Source organism: Triturus cristatus, chromosome 12, assembly GCF_964204655.1.
Source record: "Triturus cristatus chromosome 12, aTriCri1.1, whole genome shotgun sequence".
NCBI classification, from domain to species: Eukaryota; Metazoa; Chordata; class Amphibia; order Caudata; family Salamandridae; genus Triturus; species Triturus cristatus.
Genome location: NC_140595.1, coordinates 61,377,646 through 61,401,315, shown reverse-complemented (window position 1 = coordinate 61,401,315; position 23,670 = coordinate 61,377,646). Strand labels below are relative to the sequence as shown.

General features: G+C 49.5%; 1 protein-coding gene across 8 annotated transcripts in view; it reads right to left on the bottom strand.

Moving 5' to 3' along the window:
• The window catches only part of CSNK1G2 (casein kinase 1 gamma 2), a 151,679-nt gene that overhangs the window by 1,339 nt on the left and 126,670 nt on the right, over window positions 1-23,670 (bottom strand). For 5 of the 8 annotated variants that reach the window (XM_085637563.1, XM_085637567.1, XM_085637566.1 and 2 more), the window contains exon 11: window positions 692-798. In XM_085637563.1, the coding sequence (XP_085493689.1) occupies window positions 692-798 (107 nt within the window). Of the gene's footprint in view, window positions 1-691; window positions 799-3,098; window positions 3,201-23,670 lie in introns of all 8 variants that reach the window. The other 3 variants (XM_085637560.1, XM_085637561.1, XM_085637562.1) reach the window with 1 other exon arrangement.

Here is a 23,670-nt window from a genome sequence, read left to right as displayed (position 1 = left end):
GACAGTATCCTTCCAGAGCACAGCAGAAACATGCATCTCGGCTCGGACAGCTCTTCAAGAGTGAAGCAGATGTGGAGGGTTTACAATCTGCCTCACCCCAAGATGCTATCCATCTAGGACAAGCAGAGATGTAGATGGATATCTGCCTCACAATGAGAGGCTTCACTTCAGAGGCAGGCCGGGGCGGATGATGACATTCTCTCGCCCCATCACGGGTCTTTGAAAGATGTTCCTCCACAGAAGACTGTGGTTGTGAATGAACAGCCATATCAAATCCCTTTCACCCACAGGGGTGAAGTTAACAGCTCTTAAACACTTAACTTGGTCTTTCTAGGTCCATGTTTATGTGCCTGCAAGCTAGTCTTTCCTTCTTTTATTAAAAGTGACCCCTCCAAGGAGGTCAATGACAACTGAGCCTGCATTCTCTCCCATCCCTTAGAGAGAAGTCACCCTAAGAAGGCAGTAAGAGGGAGAGCTTGGAGGCTACTCAAGCCACCGCTATTGCCACTGTAAGGTGCAACATCTCCTTAAAATGAGGTGAGTCTCCGGAAGAACATGGCTGTAGAGCAGCAAGGCAATATTAAACAAACCGAAAAAGCAACAGTGTCCAAGCTCAGAGCACCTCGGCTGGGACTTTTCAATGCCCCTTGGACAGTTTATCCAAGTGAAAGGGCAGAAGAGGAACACTTACTTTGTATCGTCAGCAACCTCCACTTCAGCAGGTGCGGTGATAGGTGCGTTTGAGTGTCCAGCTGTTGGGTCATCTGGGTTCAGTTCGCCATTGGTGGAACTCATCACCTGTGAAACATGAGGATGGTTAGTGAGCAGCGGGAGATGCAAGAACTACAAATGAGACTTAGAAAGAACCAACCCATCATGGGAGAGAATAGAAAAGCTCCACGTTTTCCTCTGTTGACTGGCAGAAGAAACCTGTGAGCGCTTCACTTAAAGCTGTGCTCTTCCAATTCTCAGAGGTGCAGTGTGAGGCTATGGAGCGTCTCTTGTCGACTTACTTATGAAGAAGCTCTTGCACTTCTCAATCCAAAGATATGTGGGGCTTCTCTTAGCCACTTTCAGGTTATTGCAAGGCTTGATTAAACTATCCAGGCACAAAGTGTAGAATTACATTGAATCCACTGCTTCCTCTATTATCAGCACCACCCCAACCCACAGATCTTTTAGGATCTCCTAGGTCAGTAAACTGAACCACCATCTCTCTGACAATACTGAGCAAGTACTCCCCTGTATAACAGATGTAAATTGGAATCTCCCCAAACAACTAATATCCTAGCCAGGTCACTGCTGAGGTCATCAATGTCCTGAGTTCCGCCATGTTGCTTTACTCTAAAAAAACTAAAACAGAACTAGTGGGTCACGTCTCCCTGAAACGCATGTTTCAGAAAAGCACAGTTCAGGCAAAGTAAGTTACTGCTCCCAACAGAGAAGCAATGCCATGATTTCAGGCACCATTTTTTCTTTCAGGATAAAACTGGATGGAGCCAAACTTTGCACTAAGAAAAGCTACCAAAATTAGAACCGTTCATCCTCTGACCTGCCACATACCACAAGCCCATCGTCTCGTCAGTGAAGACCGGAGAGGGAGAATACACCCACTGCATGTTTAATTCTATACATTTCTTCCGTCCAGAGGAATGCTACAGGTCTCATCCAGACAGAGGTCTCCTGAGTTTGTTTCATTTCATTGAAGCAACAGTGATCTACCAAAGATTAGACAAACGTTTAAAGTACTTTTAAGTAGGTAGGAGCTACTTGAGAAGACTCAAACCATTTTATTATTAATTGTTAGTACAAGAACCTCCTTTCTCTACAGGTTGAGCTGGCTTTTTTTTTTTTTTAAATGAGCACAGCAAGAGTTTTTTTTATTAACTTTTACAAAACACTCTCCCTTTCTTCTTTTAAAAGTGTACCTCTCTCCATAGACAATGACTAGCATTTTGAAAAAATGCCTGGGTGACCTGTTTGCACTGTAGCCCGTGTACATATATTTCAGTCTGCATATTAAAGCACAAAGCAACAGTAGAGCATTTAGTAAAACAGTACTGACAGAAACAAAGTGCAGTGCAATTCGGACAGAAAGAAAAGAACCTATGGTCCAACTCTTTAAGGCTACTACTGAGGAACTATTTGGCCAAATCATCTAAGGAGGCACCTTAGAGACACTGCAGGAGTATCGGAATCTGCTTGGCCAGTCTCCACCTCCAACAGGGCAAGGACACTAAATCTTTTATTCTCACGTATAGAGCATCACTTAGAAGGACCGTCATATCGTCATGACAAACATAATTCCATTTAGTTTCAGGAAGAAGCTGAAGAACCAACCACTTAAAAACACTGATTTGTCGATGGAAATCGAATTAACATCCATCAAACTTTACCCTACTCCATTCACTCACCACCTGTCCCCTGCCTTCTTTCTTCCTAAGCACAACTCCTGGATCCAGCCCATACGAAACAACCATCAACTACCAAGACGGTCAGTGACTGTCACTCACAAAGAAAGCCCTCCAACTGGAAGTCTACCTTAAGATTTGATTAGGAAACCAGTCAAATCGCTCACCAAGCCTTGAGTGGCCACTCCATAAAAAATAGGTTCTTCACAATAGTAAAGATTTAGACAGCATGTTCACGTCTAGTCACAGATATTTCAGAAAGACATTAACCAAAAATGAACCCATGTAACGTCCTCCATGTATTACATGCAACAACTTCATCCGCTATTAAGCTATTCTTCAACAATGCGAGCCAACGTTTCAGTTCTTCTCTCGCTGGGTTCTCAAAGATCAGAAAGGGCTCAAGACAGAGATCTTGTATCATGTGAAGTACAGTAAACAGTATCTATAGGGGGTGACATTTGTGGAGAGAAATTTTTGCTTGTCTCCAACTTTACAGGAGTTTTCAGTCTATTAACACATGCCAAGGGTGAGGGCTCAAAACTCATACAAAATCTTTCAGTAAGGCAAACGCCCTATTCGCTACTATTCCTGAGTTGTCCACTCTATGGTGAAGAGACAAAACACACTCACACCGTTCAGCCATTTCTCACCTCTCTATAAGGTGCACACTGAATTTGCATATACCTGCACGGAGCCCCCCAACCTGCTGGCTGAAAGGCAATGTCCTAAAGGCTCCACAGCCGGAATCCGACCAACCTCGCCAAGCTCTTTCCCCTCAGGTGATTGCTAGTGATGGAAGCAAAAGAAGAAGGGGTGTGGGGTGAGCAGGAAGGGAAGAAAGTTTAAAGGGAAATGTGCGGATATGGGGCAGAAAGGAGACGAGAGAAGGAAAACAAAGAGTAACTCATGCAAAATAAAAAAGACAGAAAACAGTCCCAGAAATGTATTAAACAAATGGACGCCAATGGATCAGCTGACTAACAAACCAAGTGTAGGAGTTATGCTAGTCCTCAACTCAAGGTGTACCCCAACTTTGATGAGATGCAGACCAAGTGACAGCTTTGCAAGTATGTACAATTTTTTTTGACCAAGAAGTCAAAGACACCAGGCAATAAGGGAGATGGAATAAATACATTCGCTGTAAATGGAAAGGCGTTGGCTTGTCTACTACGGGGCAAAGATGGGAGCTCTGCACCTTCTCCAGCTCTTCATTCAGCTACTCAATTGCCTTCTGGTTACGCACAATGGCAGGCAGCGATCCACAAACAGGGCAAGTCTTGATTAACTATTGACATTTGCACCTCCCAAAATTCTATTGAGAAGCTATTGGTAAAGAACACAATTTCACCTTGGTGGAAAATATAGACGACTGGGAGTCTTGATGGCTATGCCGGAGCTCGATTTATAGAGGGCCCTAATCAGATTTAGATCAAGACTCAGTCTCTTCAGTGACTGCCACTCACAAAGCGATAAATATTTAAATTCCATCAAAAGTCCACAACGTTTTGAATATCATTCTCTTCCAACTCGCATGTCCATACCTCCAGCATTTCATGAATTAATTAACCCAGGATGTCTGTACCATAATGACCATATCTAAAGGTCCCCCTCATAATATGTGATCATCCTATCAGGGACTGGATATAGGGATCGAAAAACCCTAAGCTCTAGATCTAATTACTATCCTGTTACATCTGCCCAGCAAATTCATTTCCAAGTCGGCTTCTGGGATTCCGGTTTACTACCCACTACACTGAATACAGCACTCTTTCCCTTCTTATTTCACAGCTAACTGAATGCTACATTCCTAAAAGACTGACTTGTCTGAAATCGATGATGCAAGCGTCACTTTCCTTACTTTTCTATAATCATGTGGCTTGTTTTACTTTAATCTCACTTTCTATTTTAATTCACTACAACCCAAAGAGCCCTGTAATGTGATACAATAGTACCAGACTCTCTTATCAGAGGCCAAAAGGCAGAGGCAGGCATGTCGGGTAATGAAGAATGGAGCACGGTAATAATCTCTGAATGGTACAGCATGTCAACGCCCAACAGACCCTTTTCCGTCCTTATACGGATCACAATGACTGAGCAGCATAGGTCATTAGCGATACAGCACGTCAGAAGTTCAAACCTTACCATTGTTTTCCTCTGTAAAGACCAAAGACTTCCCTTATCAAGGTTTAAATGGACAATGTTGTGTCCACTGTCATTTGGTATCATGCTCCATGTGTTGAGCCCACCAGTATCAAGTTAATGATTATTTATAAAGTGTGCCCTCTCCAAGGAGTGTATTCGCACAGTGGAGAAAGCTAGTAAAGTCAACAACTAATTATGGTGACTGCAGATACTGTGGAAAAACCTAGGTCTTCAATATTTTTCAGAAACATGGGTGATCCAGTTAGAAGTACATTACTTGTCAAGCATGTTCCATAGATGTACAGTCTGTTCGCGGAAGGCACTTCTACCTAGTATGGTCTAAAGGGAACTGAAGATGCTAGCTGAACGGTGCTAACAAACATGAACTACATGAGGAAATTCACCTTTTAGCACAAATGACTGAGTGCAGGCCATTGCGTTTTGTGCAATTACTATATTCTACGTATTTACTATCTAGGGTAAATCCTGGAGTGAATTTTAAGATATCATATAAGGTACATGGTGCTTTACTATTCTGAGGGCCCTTAATCTTGAATGAATATGCTACTTACCAGTATGCATCTGTTCTTGGCATGTAGGGCTGCTGACATTCATATCTGTGCATAGATCGCCGCCTAGTGTTGGGTCCGGATGTTTGCACGTTGTTGTCCTGGAAGAGTCTTCGAAGTATCCTGGGATAGGTGACTCCTCCCCTGGACTACAGTGCGCATGGGCATCCTCTCCATCCTCAGATTGTTTTTCGCCATTGTGGCAGTGATAGAGTAGATCCAGAAAGTGATGACCATGCTTTACAGTAATTCTGAGAGCTGCAGCTGCTACAGGCGCCGGGGAGGAGGGAGGGCGATATGAATGTCAGCAGCCCTACATGCCAAGAACAGATGCATACTGGTAAGTAGCATATTCAGTTCGAGGAATGTGGGCTGCTGAATTCATATCTGTGCATAGAATACATAGCAGTGCCCTCTATTAGCGGCGGCTACCAGTGCCAGCTGCAGCGGTCTGAAAAAGAGTTTTGAGAACAGCCTGTCCTACAGCTGCCTGCTGTTTTGATTGTACATCTACACAATAGTGTTTGGTAAATGTATGTGTAGTGGACCAGGTGGCTGCTCTACATATATCATGCAAAGGAATGTTTCCTAGGAAAGCCATGGAGGCCCCTAACTTACGTGTTGAGTGGGCTCGTGGGGGAATCGTTAAAGTGCGTTTAGCCTTTTGATAGCAAATTTGAATACATTTAACGATCCATCTGGCTATACCTGCTTTGGAGATAGCGTTACCTTTGTGGTGTGGGGCAAAGGCAACGAAAAGTTGTTGTGTTTTCCTAAAGGGTTTGGTCCTGTCGATAGAATACATGAGGGCCCTCTTTACATCTAGGGTATGGAGTGCCCTTTCAGCGACAGTCTGTGGGTTTTGAAAGAAAACCGGCAGTTCAATAGTCTGATTCATGTGGAACTGCGATACCACCTTGGGCATGAACTTGGGGTTGGTACGTAGTACGACCCTGTTGGCGTGAACTTGTATAAATGGCTCTTGGACGGTCAGTGCCTGGAGTTCACTAACTCTTCGTAAAGAAGTTATCGCCACTAGGAAAGCTACTTTCCAGGTAAGGAATTGAATCTCGCATGAGTGTAGAGGTTCAAAGGGTGGACCCATCAGGCGTGTGAGGACCAAGTTGAGGTTCCACATTGGGGCTGGTGGGTGGCTAGGAGGAATGACTCGTTTGAGTCCTTCCAAGAATGCTTTGATGGCAGGCACTCTGAATAGAGAGAGGTGCTGCCTGGTCTGTAGATAGGCTGATATTGCGGTCAAATGGACACGTATAGAGGTGTACGCCAGATTGCATCGGTAGAGGTGTAATAGGTAACAAATAATGTTTTGGATGGATGCGTCTAGCGGGTTGATGTCATTATTATTGCAATAAATGACGAACCTCTTCCATTTGGCTGCATAGCAAGCTCTGGTAGTGGGTCTCCTGGCCTCCTTAATGATGTCCATACAGTCAGGTGGCAGGTTGAGGTAGCCAAACTCTAGGACTTCAGGAGCCAGATTGCCAGGTTGAGCTGTTGCGGATCTGGGTGCTGAACCCCTCCATGGTTCTGCGTCAAATGCTCGGGGTTTGACCCGCAGCCGTTGATGCGGCACCACGGAAAGTTCGAGAAAAGTGGTGTACCATGGCTGGCGTGCCCACGTTGGAGCAACCAGGATGAGTGTCAGTGAGTGTTGTCTGAGTTTGCGTGCCACCAGCGGTATTAGTGGTGCTGGGGGAAAAGCGTACGCAAATCTGCCGGACCAGTTCATCCATATCGCATTGCCCTGCGACTGCGGATGTGGGAACCTGGCGGCAAAGCTTTGGCATTTTGCGTTTTCGCTTGGGCGAATAGGTCTATCTCTGGATGACCCCACTGCTGGAAGTATGGTTGGAGTACTGATGGGTGTAACTCCCACTCGTGCATCTGGTGGCTGTGTCTGCTGAGCAGATCCGCCATCTGGTTGTCCTTGCCGGGGAGGTGTTCTGCCATGAGGAACATGTTCCTCTGAATGGCCCACTTCCACATGCTCTGAGCCAGATGAGACAACTGTGGAGAGTGTGTTCCTCCCTGCTTCAGTATGTAGTACATGGCAGTCATGTTGTCCGTCCGGATCAACACGACTTTGTTGCACAAGTGTACTTTGAACGCTTTCATTGCGAGGAAGATCGCCATCAATTCCAGAATGTTGATGTGCATCTTCCTTTGTTGTGTTGTCCATAGTCCCTGCACTGTGTAGTTGAGTACATGAGCTCCCCATCCCTGGAGAGACGCGTCCGCTGTCAGTATTATTTGTAGAACAGGCTCTTGGAACGGTCGGCCTTTGCAAAGGTTTTGTGGATTCCACCAATGCAGAGAGTTGTATGCCCGACCGCTCACCAACACTAGGTCTTTCAACTGTCCTTGAGCCTGATTCCACTGACGTGCTAAGCACTCCTGAAGCGGGCGCATATGTAGTCTCGCGTGTGGGACTATGAAAATGCAGGAGGCCATCATGCCTATCAACTGCATGAACACTCGCGCGGGAAGGGAGTGTTGTGGTTTGAACTTGGAAATCAGCATTTGCATGCTGTTGATTCTCACTAAATTCGGCTGAGCTGTGGCCGCCAGAGTGTCTATGGTCGCACCTAGGTACTGTTGTACGTGTGCGGGCTGGAGATGGGACTTTGGGTAATTTAGTGAGAACCCCAAACTGTGAAGGAGGTGAATGGTGCGGGACATGTGGCTGGCACATTGTTGGGCCGACTTTGCTTGAATGAGCCAGTCGTCCAGGTAAGGGTAGACGTGTATGTGCTGCCTCCGCAGATGTGCCGCTACAGTAGCTAGGCACTTTGTGAAAACCCTGGGTGCTGTTGTCACGCCGAAGGGAAGGACTTTGAACTGGTAGTGCTGCCCCTGAACAGTGAACCTGAGGTATTTTTTGTGTGAGGGGTGAATGGGTATGTGGAAATACGCATCCTTGAGGTCCAGTGTGGCCAGGAAGTCTCCCTGCTTGAGCAGTGGGAGGACTTGTTGTAAAGTGAGCATGTGAAAATGCTCGGAGAGAATGTACCGGTTCAGGGGTCTCAGGTCTAATATAGGTCTGAGCGACCCGTCCTTTTTTGGTATTAAAAAGTACAGGGAGTACACCCCCGTACCTTGCTCGTGGACGGGTACGACCTCTATTGCCCCTTTTAGTAGCATACTTTGCACCTCCTGCTGTAAGAGCGTTAAGTGCTCTGAGGACATAGGACGGTTTTTTGGAGGTATTGTGGGTGGAGTTGAGGTTAATTCTAGGCAGTAACCGTATTTGACAATATCTTTGACCCACCTGTCCGTGGTGATGGAGTTCCACGTGGACAGGAACCTTTGTAGCCTTCCCCCGACAGGTGTTATGTGGTCGGGAGGAAGGGAGAGGGCGTCACTGCTTGTTCTTGGGGGAGGACCTGGTGTTGCCGTAGCCGCGTCCTCTGCCCTTTGTGCTGGAGCCACGATATCCACCCCGGGTGTTTTTGTCGTAGGTGCTCTGTGTGTTGCCCTTGTTGTATGTTTGCTGTGACCCCTGTCCTCTACCTGCTCCTCTATTTCCGGGGCGACGAAAGGAGCCGCTCCGAAAGGACTGCGTTTGTAGAGCCCCCATGGACTTTGCAGTGTCCGTGTCTTTTTTAATTTTCTCTAGTGTGGTGTCAACCTCCGGCCCGAATAAGTAGTCGGGGTTGACAGGTTGGTTGAGGATGTTATTTTGTACCTCAGGTTTGAATCCGGAGAATCGCAACCAGGCATGTCGTCGTAACATGACGCTAGTGTTTATGGCTCTGGCAGCTGTATCCGCGGCATCCAGTGCACACTTAATGGATGCATTTGTGAGGAGCTGTCCCTCCCTGATGAGGATCTCTGCACCTTCTTTGTATTGGTCAGGGAGATGTTGGAGTAGTTGTTCTAATGTGTCGTAGTGTGCTCGATCGTAGCGAGCGAGGAGCGCCTGAGTATTGGCAATACGCCATATGTTAGCTGCCTGTGCGGCAACCCGTTTGCCGGAGGTCTCTAGCACCTTGGACTCTTTGTCCGGGGGAGGAGCATCACCTGTTGTTTGCGAGTGTGCCCTCTCGCGAGCATTCGCAACTACAATTGAATCCAGAGGTAACTGGCCTCTAATGTAGGTGGGGTCCCCAGGCGCCGATCTGTATTTTTTGTCGATCCTGGGGTTTATTACTCTTGCCCTGGTGGGTTCCTTGAAGATGTCCTTTGCTGGTTTGAGGACACCCTTCAACATGGGTAGAGTTTTTATGTTCCTTTCTGAGGATGCGAAAGTGTCCATGAGAAAGTCGTCCTCTACGGTGTCAGAGTGAAGTTGCACCCCATGATTGGCCGCAGCACGTTCAATTAGGGCGTTGAACGCGGCAGTGTCCTCTGTGGGAGATGTTTTTGCTCCATAGAGTTGCGGGTCCTGTGCATCTATAGGTGCACCGGAGTCGACAGGGTCATCCCAAGCTTGATCAGGGTCCTGTTGGCCTTCAGGGTCCATGTCTCCGGGGTAGGGGACGTGGTCACCCATGTAGTCCTCCAAAACATCTGTGTCGGAGTGTGTGGGAGAGAAGGACTGTGGATCCTGGTAGGGGGAATGGAGAGGTTCGTAAAGAACTGGTTCCGAAGCCACTGGCAGCTTTCTTTTAAGTGGGATCCGGAAGGAGTCCAAAGCTGGCTCTGAAGTTATTCTCCTTTTGTGGAGCAGCATCCTGCCGGTGTCGATGATATGTGAAGGAGAACGTTCGGCAGGCGTGATCGTGGTGTGGGTGACCTGCGTCCTGATTTGGAACAGTTTCGGGGCCGTGGATGGCGGCAGGCCAAAAGTAATGTTGGCCGGTGCCGAAGAGGCTGTTGGAGCTTTTATTGGCTCGGAGCCCGATGTGTCCTGGAGGACTGTTTTGTGTTTGGTGCGTTGCGCAGCAACGGGCCGCACCTGGAGCGCCATCGATTCCTTTGCGCCGACCGGTTCCGTAGAAGCGGGCGTGGACTTTTTCGGCGCCGGTGAGTCAGAGTCGAGGGGCGGTAATGGCCGTCGACGTCTTCGATGAGTGTGCCTTTGGTGGTGCTGTCGAAGCGGTGTGAGACGCAGCAGGCAGTTTGACCTTTGGGGTCGGAGTCGATTGCGTCGGTGCCGAGAGCCGAGTAGGTTTGGTGGCACCGAAGGTCTTCTTCCGTATGTCGACGCCGACGTCGGCCGTTGCAAGCTCGGCACCGAAGTCTCGTTTGGTGCGCTCGGTGCAGATGGGTTTTGCTGGCGTCGAAGGTGTGGTGGGCCTCGATCCGACCAGCGGTACTTTCGGTTTCGGTTTCATTTGAACCAATAGAGGTTTCGGTTTCGAAGAAGGGAAACCAGCCGTTTTGAGTATTAATGGCTGCCGCTGAATGTCCGAGACCGGGCCAGAGGGCAGGGCCGAAGAACTGCGGGATAGGTCTTGGGTAAGGCCCGAAGGCGATCCCTCGACCGGAGCCATAGACTGGCACACTGGGATGTCCTCAGTCTGTACGGGTAGGCCTTGCTCGTCACCGGAGCTACTCTCTTCGGCCCCTAAGGCCTCATTGTAGTCTCCTACCTCGGTGTCGTCTTCATCTCTGCGAAAGAGGCTTTCTTCGACGTCTTCCGAGCCGGAGCCGTGTTCGGAAACGGGGCTGGAGGGTAGGTTCTCCACGTTCGACATCTTCGGTCTCAGCGCTGAAGATGTCGGCCGGTGCCGCTTGCTGCGCTTCGAGTCTCGCTGCTCGTCGATTCCGGAGAGTCTTCTTGGATCGGAATCGGGCACAGGCCATACATGTAGATTCGTCGTGATCCGGTGAAAGGCATTTGTTGCACACCGGATGGACGTCGATGTGGGGATATTTCGCATTACATACCGGACACCGCTTGAATGGTGTCCTCGATTCCATCGTCGATGATGGGTCGATGGTCGGGTAGGAAGCGAAAAAGTTGGTTCTGGAAGTTAGTAAACTAACAAGATACTATCGATACCGATCGGGAACAGTACCGACGCGAACTAAAGGCCTTTTGGCCTAGAAAAAGTTTTTCCTAACTTGAGTCAAGATAAGCACATCCGAACCCAATGGCGGAAAAAAACAATCTGAGGATGGAGAGGATGCCCATGCGCACTGTAGTCCAGGGGAGGAGTCACCTATCCCAGGATACTTCGAAGACTCTTCCAGGACAACAACGTGCAAACATCCGGACCCAACACTAGGCGGCGATCTATGCACAGATATGAATTCAGCAGCCCACATGCCTCGAACTTGGTGAATTCTACAAGCATATTTTACTATTTAACTGTAGACCCTCGATAGCCAGTGTAAGTTTCATCTGTGTCATTAGCTAGCTTGTATCATGTTTTCTGCCCATGGCCCAATGTAGTTTTCCCAATGTTAGGCTAACTGTGCCAGACAGGGACCGCATTTGCTTTCCACACGTTACTATATAAACACGTTTGCTTTTGTGCCACATTGCATTTTTACACAGAACCTGCAGTCGTTTTCTTGTTATGTTCTTTCCTGGGCTTTAATCTCAACACAGTCGACAAGGTCAACCAACAATGTCCCTTGTTATTTTGTTCTGTCAGGCACTAGCACATAGACAGAACCCAAGAATGTTGCTGTTGTTTACGAGCATGTACGCCTTGTCATACAGGTATGCACAGTAATGTAACACTTGGAGAGATATTTCCTGTGAGAAGACCACAGCTGTATCTGAGATGTAGAATGTCCTTCTGTGTATGCTAAAGTATGGGGTCTGCTACTAATCCCAGGAAGCTTTGCTGTATAATCAGTTTGCTTCTGTAGAAGGGGAGGGGGGTTAGGCTATAAAAGGGCTTTTCATAATGAACAACTTACTGACCTTCGATAACGATGTATCTGTAAGAAACATAAGTAGCGATTGATTCCTTACCTTAGAATTACCCCCAGGCGTCAGGCTGGATCTGGAACATTTTCGTCAGCAATACCCCTGCGTGTCAGTAGGTGGCATCTTGCGGATCAGCTTCTGTCGTTGGCATCGTGATCGCCGGGATGTTGTCGCGGGCAGTACTTGCACACCGCCTACGCGCGCAGACGCTAGTTCTGTACACAACTTTCTGCGCCAGGAACGCAGAGCCATGCAAGATACTGACCACCGGTACCTTGAAACTAGGGCCCTGAAAGGGATGAACCTTAACCCTAGAAATCAGTTTGCAGAACGGGGAGGATGGGTGGGGCGTTAAGGAATCTATCACTACTAATGTTTCTTACAGATACATCGTTACCGACGGTAAGTAACTTGTTCATCTGAAAGAAACACGTAGTGATAGATTCCTTACCTTAGAATAGATACCCCAGCAATATCAACCCCGGTGGTGGGTCTGCGAACCAAGATCACACCAGAAAGTCCTGGAGAACAGAATGGCCAAAAAAGCCGTCTCTCCGGACTTGGCTGTCCAGGCAATCATGTTTTGTAAACGTGTGCAGCGAGGCCCACTTAGCTGCCTGACAGATGTCTTGCAGGGGGACACCCCGTCCCAATGAAGTAGTGGCTGCAGTTGCTCGAGTGAAATGAGCACGCAGCCCCGCCGGAGGCTCGTTTTTAGCCAAAGAGTAACAGGCTTTGATGCACAAGACAACCCAGCGGGAGATAGTCTTCTTGTGCACCGCCCGACCTTTCTTGGTGCCAACGTAGCCAACATAGAGTTGGTCATCCACCCGGAACTGTTGTGTGCCGTGGAGGTAAAACGAAAGCACACGTTTTGAGTCCAGACGGTGGAGTCTTTCTTCCTCTCTGGAAGGATGTGGAGGCGGGAAGAAAGTGGGCAAGGTAACAGTCTGCCCAATATGAAAGTCCGTGACAACTTTTGGCAAAAAGGAAGGCCGGGGCCTGAGCACCACCTTGTCCGGATGAATGGAAAGGAAAGGAGGCTTACAAGAAAGAGCCTGGAGCTCACTCACTCACTCGCCTAGTGGAGGTGATGGCAACCAGGAAGGCAGTCTTCAGAGTCAAAAGCCGAAGAGAACAGTTGTAAAGAGGCTCGAAAGGAGCGCACATCAGATGAGTTAGAACTAGATTCAAGTCCCACTGTGGCATCACAAACGGAATAGGAGGGAAAAGGTGTGTAAAGCCTCTGAGAAACCTATCTACAACAGGGGACATGAAAATAGAGGGCTGATCAGGTAGTCTGAGAAAGGCCGAAATGGCAGAAAGATAGCCTTTAATAGTGCCCAGAGCCCTGTCGGGCCAAGGAAAGAACAAAAGGACCTCGGAAAGATGGGCAGAAAGGGGATCCACAGCCTTTGCTGGGCACCATGCCACAAATTTGTTCCACCAGCAGGCGTATACCACTTCAGTGGAGGGACGCCTGGCTGCCAGAATGACATCACAGACTTCAGGAGGCAAGTCAAAGGGAATCAACTGCCGCCGCTCAATCTCCACGCAAGGAGGTGGAGACTGGACAGGTTTGGGTGCAGGACCGTCCCCTGTTGCTGCGACAGAAGATCCTCCCGAAGGGGCAGACGAATCTGGGGATCCACGCTCATACTGAGTAACTCGGGATACCAAACTCTTCTAGCCCAGCCCAGCGCCACAAGAATGACTTGGGCCCGGTTGTGTCTGATCTTCTTCAGCACTCTGGGCAGAAGTGGTATAGGCGGAAAGGCGTACCATAGACAGCAACTCCACTCGCGACGAAAAGCGTCTCCGAGCGAATGCTGCCTTGGATATTCCAACATGCAGAACTGCTGACATTGCATGTTCTCTTCGGTGGCGAATAGATCTAATCAAGGCTCTCCCCACTGTTGAAAGAGACCTTGCGCCACCTCCAAGTGAAGACGCCATTCGTGATCCATCATGCACTTGCGGCTGAGCTCGTCCGCCCTGGCGTTCAGTGAACCGACCAGGGGTTGAACCACCAGGGACATGCCCTGATGTTACAGCCATGTCCAGAGGTGCAGAGACTCCTGACATAGGGTTCACGACCCCGCCCGCCCTGCTTGTTGCAATACCACATGGCGGTGGTGTTGTCCGTGAACACCTGCACTACGCTCCCCTTGACAGAGGGAAGGAATGCCTTCAGTGCAAGACGGACTGCCCACAGCTCCAGAAGGTTGATCTGGAGCTTGGACTCCGCCGGAGACCAGAGGCCTCTGACCTCCGCCTCCCCATGAGGCCATCCCATCCCATCCCAGGAGGGACGCATCCTTTAACACCGTGTGCTCTGGTTGGGGAAGGGAGAGGGATCTGCCGCTGACCCAATGCTGGTTCATGAGCCACCACTGCAACTGCTGTGCAGTGCCCTCTGAGATATGGACGTGTCCAGACAGGTCCCCCTGATGCTGCGCCCACTGGAACTTCAGGTCCCACTGCAGAGCCCGCATACAACATCTGGCATGGTTGATCAGCAGGATGCAGGAGGCCATGAGGCCCAGCAGCCTCAGGGTCATCCTGACCGAAACCCAGGACAAGGGCTGAAAGATCGGAATCATAGCCCGAACGTCCCAGACTCACTGTTCAGGAGGATAAACCCTAAACTGCGCCTTGTCCAGAACCGCTCCGATGAAAAGGAGCTTCTGAGAGGGTACCAGGTGCGACTTCGGCATGTTGATGGAGAACCCCAGCAAATGCAGGAGGTCGGCGGTAGCCTGGAGGTGGGAGACGACTGCGTGGGGTGGGGTGTTGGGAGAGGAAGAGGGGATCGCCCGGAGCCGGGCGATGGCGTCGGGCCACGTTCCTGTGCACAGGAGCCCGTGTTGGGCCAGGACCAGGTGCCCAAAAGAACGTCCGAAAGTGTGCCATTAAAGGGCAGCAAGGTCTCCGAAGAAGTTGTCACCGGCTGGAGCACTTCTGTCAGGAGGTTAGTCCTGACGGCCACTGTAGGGAGGTGGAGGGCCTTGGCCGCCCTACGCAACACCACTGCGTAACTGGCTCCCTCGTCTGTAGCCACGGTAGGAGGAGACAGCACGCCAAAGTCAGGCGAGGTGTCAAGACCACTGGCTTCCCCCAAATCCTCTGCCCAGTCTGGATCATAAGCACAGTCCTGTGCGAGAGGGTCCTCGGACCCCTCCCAGTCCTCCCCTTCCTCCGAAGTCTGTGGAACAGGATGAAAATATGGAGAACGGACAAATGGAACAATCCCGTCGGAAGCGGCGTAGAGCGACGTCGATCCGGCGCTGTGTCCGGTTCAGGGCTACCCTGGAGCGGGCGACATCGGAGGCAGTGCCGGTGGGGTCGACGTCGGTGGAGGCGTAACAAGGTCAACCGGCGTCTACCAGGTTCCAATCCCTGAGCCCATGGGGGCCTGCGGTGCCGGAGCCCGTGGCGATGGAACAGGGCCCCCAGAGGTGCACAGGCAGGGCCAGACGGCCCAAAGAGTCGGGGCATGGCAGCAAGAAACTCTTGCACCTGAGCAAACCGCCGGACCCGGGAAGGGCAGGTAGGCCGGTGGTGACGTCCTAGGCTCCGCCAGAGCCGCGGGGGTGGCACCGGCCGCACCCTCAGCCGCATCGGGCGAGGGGAAGTCGAAGAGCGACGACACTTCTTCAACTTCTTCTTGGAATGCTTTGACTTATCTGACCCAGAATGCGAAGACTTAGATCCAGAAGAATGATGGAGACGACTTCGCGACCGGTCCCTCCACCTCCCATGGGACCGGGACCTTGAACTGCGCAGAGCAGACTGCCGGACTTCCAGCAACTGTCGGGACCGCTCCCGCAAAGTTTTCAGCACCATGGCCCGGCAGTCAGGGCACGACTTGGAGTCGTGGTCGCGCCCCAGGCAGTAGAGACACACGCGGTGTGGGTCCGTCACAGACATCATGCGGTGACAGTCCCCACAGGTCTTAAACCCAGGCACCCCTACGACACCAGGAGTTGATCGACTCAAGAAAAAAGGAGACAAAATGCCCCAAAAAAAAAATCAGTCAAAAAATGACTGGGGGTACTAGCTCTTCCCGGATCTGCGCTAGCTGGCGCAGAAAAAGAAAGAACTGAAGTCAGCGCACCTGGGTGCCATTTAAGTACTGCCCGCGACATGACACCGGACGCGGAGCCGTACAACGCCACCTACCGACGCACAGGGGTACTGCTGACGAAAACTTTCCGGATCCAGCTTGACGCCTGGGGGTAATTCTAAGGTAAGGAATCTATCACTACGTGTTTCTTTCAGATAGCTAGTCGGACTCAGGCTAATGGTCCTGAGGTGGTCAAGTGACTCAGTCCCGATCTACTAATATTCTATGGACCCAAGCATAGTTCTGTTCCTGAACAGAATCCCTGCAACACTTGCAGGACGTCTAGTCTCTCAAAAATTCCCAAAACCCAGTACATTTGGAAACTCATCTGACATCTTATAGCTGGACTCTTTAACAACCCTAAATCAGAAGAGGATGCCAAACACTTTGTTATTTGCATAACTACAGTGTTTTCCAGACTTCTACATCCAACATGCCTCCAGGTTCGGATTGATGAAAGAAAAGAGAAAGAAAAGAGAAGCAGCCATGTTTTTTTTTTTTTTTTTTTTTACATTTTACCACCAATGTTACCAGGCATTGCAAGCGTGGACCATTGTAGGAGTGTTTCATGTGTAGTTTTTAAAGGAGGGAAATGTAATACAAGTCAAAATATAATTGGATGTCACATGGAGTGTTTAATTCACTGGAGAACCTTTTCCTTCAACGTGACAACCCCATTACCACCTTGTAGACTTGGCACCTTATTTATGTTTGGGCACACCCAGTATCTTGTTGGCCTACCCACAGTACTGAAAATTCCTCCTCCCAATCAGTAGGGACCTTCTGCCTGAAGTACAACTGCAAAACCAACGGTACCAACTGTGGCAAAAATGCTTGCCAGGAAGGCCACCATATCAAGACTGGTTGCTCAGCATGTATGTTTGTAGTGCAGAAAACATCTAAAGCAAGGGGGACGGGAATTGCTGGATTTGCTTTGGAAAACAAACATTTATTCTCACACAGGGAAGCAGCACTCTGCACATCAGGCATCTCTCTTCCCACAGGAATGATGTTAATCAGAAGGCTAGTCCCAAGTAGAGGAGGGGCTTTAACTTCCAGAGCAGGTTACCAGCCTGTGGCTAGTGCCCAATGCAAGAGCCAGCTGAGGCTCCATGGTGGGACACCTGGAGAAGCCCAGATTTGGTATAAACGGACAGCAACTGGTTGCAGTGTATGTGCTGTCCTGCCAAATCCACAATTTCTTGCTGTTACACATGCAACAATACAGAGGAACTTCTCTATGTATTAAGACAAACCATTCTTTCCATTAACCCACCATTCTTTCCATTAACCCCAAGATTTGTAAAAAAACAAAAAAAAAATACCAGTCCCTGCTCCACTTCTCAATCACTGCAGACCTAACCCTTTTTCCAGTTCTGAAGCTGCCACCGGGTCGCAATCACATTTCAGGTGGTTCGGGAAAGTCCAAACAAACAAAAGTGTTAAACACAGACTTAGACATTTCACATTTGCCAAGTGCTTCAAAGACAGAGGTCAAATGTCAGGCTAGGTCTTCTGGGATTGGTGTTAGCAGACAGAAAGGGAGAGGAGCTTTTAAAGTGAATTATGTGACAATCTAGCTGAAGTACAGGAAATGTAAAAGGGGTGGCTGTAATTTGAAATACCTTTAAATGAACTGTATGCATTCAGCAGTTAGGTAAACAAAAATGTAGCACTTTTGTTTTGCAATTCTTAAGTGTCCTGGAAACAGATTTTAAAACAAATCAAGACACTATCTGGTGATGCACAAATGATAAATATTCACAGATAACCCGATTTAAGGGCATTCTCATTTGTCTACTATATATCGGTTTGTGCAAAGTTAGTGGCAATTTCAATAAAAAAAAAATGTGCTGTTTGTAAACGACAACATGCTAACGTATGATGCTTTCATCACATAAAATATTGCCCACCCCATGTCCACAAGGTGGGTCGCGAAAGTTTGTCATTCTAAAATGTAGATCATGGTTCAAAAAAGTTGAGAAATTACGGAGATAAACCATATTCTATTTCAATCACATAACCCTCATCATCCCTCCTTGCGACTACATAAGCCCTACTCTGTTTCACACAAACTAGAATGCACTTTCAAATTCAATAAGCCTTGGGCTATCAGCATTTCCCTTTGGCCAAAGAGATCAGGACCCAACTTATTTCTGAGGAAAGATCAAGTGCATTGTCCGCAATAAAGCACCGGTCAGAATTCGAGCTCCCATTTTATCATACTGACAAGCAAGTTATTTACCTTCGGTAATGCTATATCTGTAAGAGACATATATTAGTTCTAGATTCCTTACCGTAGCATTACCCCCAGTCGTCAGACTGGATCTGGAGAATTTTTTTCATAGCAGTACCCCTGCGCGTCAGTAGGTGGTGTTGGTTCACTCCCCGTTCGTCATCTGCATCGCCGGGATGACATCGCAGTATCTACTTAGACGCGCTGACGTCAGTTCTTTACACAACATTCCATGCCAGAAACACAGAGCCATGCAAGACACTGACCACTGGTGCACAAAACTAGGGCCCTGAAAGGGAGTCCCTCCCTCTAGAAGTCAGTTCGCAGAACGGGGATGATGGGTGGGGCATTTAAGAAATCTATAACTAATATATGTCTCTTACAGATATATCATTACCGAAGATAAATAACTTGTTCATCTGAAAGAGACTATTAGTTATAGATTCCTTACCTTAGAATAGATACCCCAGCAATACCTACCCCGGAGGTGGTCCCGTCTCCAGGGTCGAGAGAGGACAGAACCTGAGCCAATGTCAACAGTTTGTACTTCTCCTTCCGGAGTAAGCGGTTGACGCTCCTCTGATCCAAGATAGGACGCAGACCTATGTCCTTTTTGGGCACCAGAAAGTAGTGGGAGTAACAACCACAACCTACTTCTGCGGCAGGAACTCACTCGATAGCTCCCTTGGCCAAGAGAGCTGTAACTTCCTGGTGGAGAGGGCCAAGTAATCCTCCGACATGCAATGGAATTGTGGTGGCATGGATGGAGGGGTAGTCTCGAAGGGGAGGGAGTAGCCCCTTTGGACTATCTGCAAAACCCACCTGTCCGACGTGATGGTTTAGCCTGTGGGGGAGGTGATGACAGATCCTGCCGCCCACTGGCAACTGGTGGCCCTGAAAGGTTGGACTAGGAGGGTTTGGAGGCTGCTGCAGAGGGGGCACTGGTGGACTGGCCCGCTTGCCCCCAGACCCACGGCACTGGGTCGCATGTCAACAGCCGCGCAGAGGCTGGGCAGCTTGCACCAGCCTGTGGCTCTGGGAGGAACGTGGTGGGGCCACGAAAGGACCCGGCCGTAGCCCTAGAATCCTTTAAGTGCTGGAGTGCGTGGTCCACTTTGTCGCCAAACAAGCAACGGCCATCAAAGGGCATGTCTAAAAGTGTTGATTGGACATCACCCTAGAAGCCAGTGGACCTCAGCCAAGCATAATGTCTCAGGGCTACAGACGTTGAAATCGTCCTGCCTAGCGAGTCGCCAATGTCCAACCCACATTGGATGACTAACTTCGCTGCATCTCTACCTTTAGCCACTGCACGGGAGAGAAAGGTCCAGACCACCTACAAGCCCTGTGGCAGCACCTGCGCGACCATATGCCACAAAGAGTGTGTGTAACAGCCCAAGAGACATGCGGTGTTCACCGATCGCAGTCCTAAGCTGGCGGAAGAAAACCTTTTCTTCCCAAGATGATCCAGCTTCTTGGATTCCATATCTGGTGGAGCAGTAGGGAACATGCCTTTGGAAGTTGATGCTTGGACCACCAAGCTCTCGGGGTGGGTGTTGTGAGAGGAAAATGGGGTAGCCTGGGGCCGGACGGTGGCGCCGAGCAATCATCCTATCCACAGGGGCCCCTGTACTGGGCTTGGAGCAAGTGCCCAGAAGGATGTCCGTGAGGGCCTCATTGAACGGCATCAGGGACTCTGAAGAGGCCGCTGCCGGTTGAAGCACCTCGGTCAGGAGGTTAGTACCGACAGCCACCGTAGGAAACTCAAGGTTCAAAGCCTCAGCCGCCCTATGCAACACCACAGCGTAAGAGGCTCCCTCCTTCGTAGTTACAATAGGGGGGGAAAAGCATGCCAAGGTCTGGGGAGGTATCCAGACCACTGGCCTCACCCAACTCCTCTCACCAGTCTGGTTCACTCAACTGGTCGGCTAGAGGGTCACCAGACCCCTCCCAGTCCTCCTCACCCTCCTCTGGCTGCTACTCAGAGCGATAGGGAACGCCAGGATGGAACAGTGGTACAAAAGTACCATTCGGCGTCGGATCCGGTGTCAGTCCAGCTCAGTGTCCAGGTCAGGGTGGAGGCCCGGGGTCGACGCCAGCTGGGGACACAACTGGCGTCGTCGGTGTAGTCAGTGGATTCAACGCCGAGGAGGTGTAGTAAGGGCGACCGGCATCAAAACGGATCCAGGCGTGCCATGGCCGCCGGGTTCGAAGGCCTTGAACCCGCAGCCAAGGCCTCGGGGCACGAAGGCGCGCCGGCGGAGTCTAGCTGCCCAAAAATGAATGAAGGGCTTCGTAAAAACTACAAAGTTGGGTAGGGGTCGCCCCGGCTCCTGGAAGAGGAGGGAAACTCGCAGCTGACCCAGTAGGCTCCGCAGTCAGAGCCGCAGGACAACCACCGTCCGCATCCCAACAAACGGGGAAAACGCGAAAAGCGACGGTGCTTCCTCGCCTTCTTTTTGTGCCTGGACTTACCCGAAGACGAGTGGTGGTGACTCAGCGACCTCCCTCTCGACCGGGACCTCGAGCAGCACGGAGCAGACTGCTGGGTCTCCAGAAGCTATCGGGATCGCTCCCGCAAAGACTTCGGTTTCAAGGCCCGACAGTCAGGTTGTGGTCGCGCTCCAGACACCAGAGGCTCACAAGGTGCTGGTCCGTAACTGACATCAATTTATGACCGGCGTCACAAGCCTTGAAGCCGGTCTGACGTGACATCCCTACGTGAACCAGGAGTCAACACGACTCGAAAAGAAGTCGACAAAAGTTGAATAACTGTTACAGTCAAAAAGTGACTAAGGGTACCGCGCTGGCTGGCACGGAAAACGAAATAACCGACGCCAGCGCGCATGGACGGCTTCTAAATAGATACCGCGACGTCACCCCGGCGATCATGACACCAAACTCGGAGTCGACCGACGTGCAGGGGTACTGCTACAGAAAAAGTTCTCCGGATCAAGTCTGACGCCTGGGGTAATTCTAAAGGTAAGGAATCTATAACTAATAATCTCTTTCAGATTTGCTGTGTACAGCTCATTGTCTTCTGACTGCTGCTTAATTGTTTTAGAAACGTGAATTCTGCTTAATTTATTATACATGTTACCAGCTCTGGGAGTGGTTTTAGGAGTCGACAAAATGTATACTTAGAATGTATTCCCAATGTCAAAACTGATGTCTGAAGTCTTATGTTAAAGACACAAACTGGAGTCCTCAGAGATCATGGGCAGAGGGGACAGACTAAATGGCAACCAAGCCCGGTTTGTTGGTGAAGTACAGAAAGTCTGGGAGGGGTGTGCAACCATCATACTCTAATTTATCAGGGTATACACAACAACAAATATCTAATTTTTCTTATTGTCAAGAAGGCTTAGACAAACGTGTAGAGTGATCATATGTCCATTTCTCCAGAACATGACCACTCTGCAATTTTCTAAGAGTTCAGCCTCAAACAATCATTGCCTACAGAGAAAGGCCATGGTTCCAGGAACAGTAAACACTAAGTCTGATGACCTTCATTATGGAGGAACCTTGGAAGTTCATGGCTACAGTTCTGCGAAGCTGAACACCTTCAGCAGTCACCCAATATATAGAGTACAACCTTTAAAATGAGACACTATATTAGTCCACTAGGAGAGCAAAATTGTATCTGACAAAAATGTACAAGTTACTTACCTTCGGTAACACCTTATATGGTAGAAGCATGAACTAGCTGCAGATCTCTTACCTTTGAATTTCCCAGCCACCAGGATGGATCAGGAAGACTTCTGCTTGAACAATACCCTTGCACGCCGGTAGCTGGCGTCGTCTGCACTGGAAGTGACGTCCCTGTCACCTATATACTTGCCGCACTGGTGTCAGTTACTTTTCATGTCTTTGCACGGCAGAAGCACGGAGCCATGAAGTAAACTGACACTGGTGTGTTTAGAACTACTAGGTCCCTGAAAGGGAAAAGTCCTGATCCTAAAATCCTGTCCACAGTGCGGGGAGGATGAGTGGGTCAGTAAAGAATCTGCAGCTAGATCATGTCTCTACCAGATAAGGCGTTACCGAAGGTAACTTGTCCATCTGATAGAGACATATAGCTGCAGATTCCTTACCTTTGAATAGATACCCAAGCAATACCATCCCCTGAGGATTGACCGGGGACAAGGTTAGACCAGGAAGTCCTGCAGGACAGAGCGGCCAGAAAGGTTGTCCCTTTGGACTTGAATGTCCAGGCAGTAGTGTTTGGTAAACGTGTGCAGGGATGCCTACATTAATGCCTGACAAATGTCGAGGACTGGAACACCACTTTCAATGCCGTGGTAGCAGCCTTAGCTCAGGTGGAACGAGCCCTTAAGCCTCCAGGAGGCTGCTTTTTGGCAGAGCGTAGCACATTTTGAAGTAGAGGATAACCCATCATGAGATGGTCCTCTTCTGCACCACACAACCTTTCTTTGATTCAACTTACCCCACAAAGAGTTGATCGTCCACCCGACACTCTTCAGTGAATCAAGTTAAAATGACAATGCTCGTTTTGAGTCCAGTCGCTCCTCTTCTTTAGAGGGGTGTGGATGAGCATAGAAAGTGGGCAAGGTGACAGATTGCCCCAGGTGGAATGGAGTTGAGGCCCTAGTGCGAAGCACCAAATTATCAGGGAAGGTGGTCAGGTAAGGAGGCTTGGCTGACAGACTGCAATTCCCTCACGCTCCTCTCAGACGTTATTACCACTAAAAAGGCTGTTTTGATGGGAAGCACCTCTGAGCTGCGACCATCACCTTGGTGAGCACCCAAGGGGTGCAGGTAAGGCCAAACAAGAGCACTTTGAAAGTGCTCATGGCCTACTGTGAACCGGAGGTAACGCCAATGAGCAGGCAGGATGGGAAGTAGTTGAAGGCTCTCAGAGCTAGGGGAGGACGAAGGCCCTTGTTCTTTTTGGAACAAGAAAGTAGCAGGAATAGCAACCACAGCCTACTTCTGGCAACGGAACCCTCTTTATGGCTTCCTAGCCAAGAGAGTGCTGCCTTCCTCCTGAAACAAGTTTAGGTGGCCTCAGTCAGCCGGTTGTAAGTTGAAGGCATGGAGGGAGGGGTAGTCTTGAAGGGGATGGAGTAGCCTCTTCGGACTATCTAAGAACCCACCTGTCCAACGTGATGTTTTTCCAGTGGTGGACATGATGGCTGATCATGACAATCTGGCCACCCATGATCTTGAAGGGCTGGACTAGGAAGTTTTGGATGAGACAGGGGTAAGAGTGGACTGACCCGACCCACGTTGAAAGATGACGCGCCCACTGCCACACAGAGTTTGCTCAACTTGCACGGTTTTGTTGCTGGGATTTGGCTGGCGCAGCTGAAACC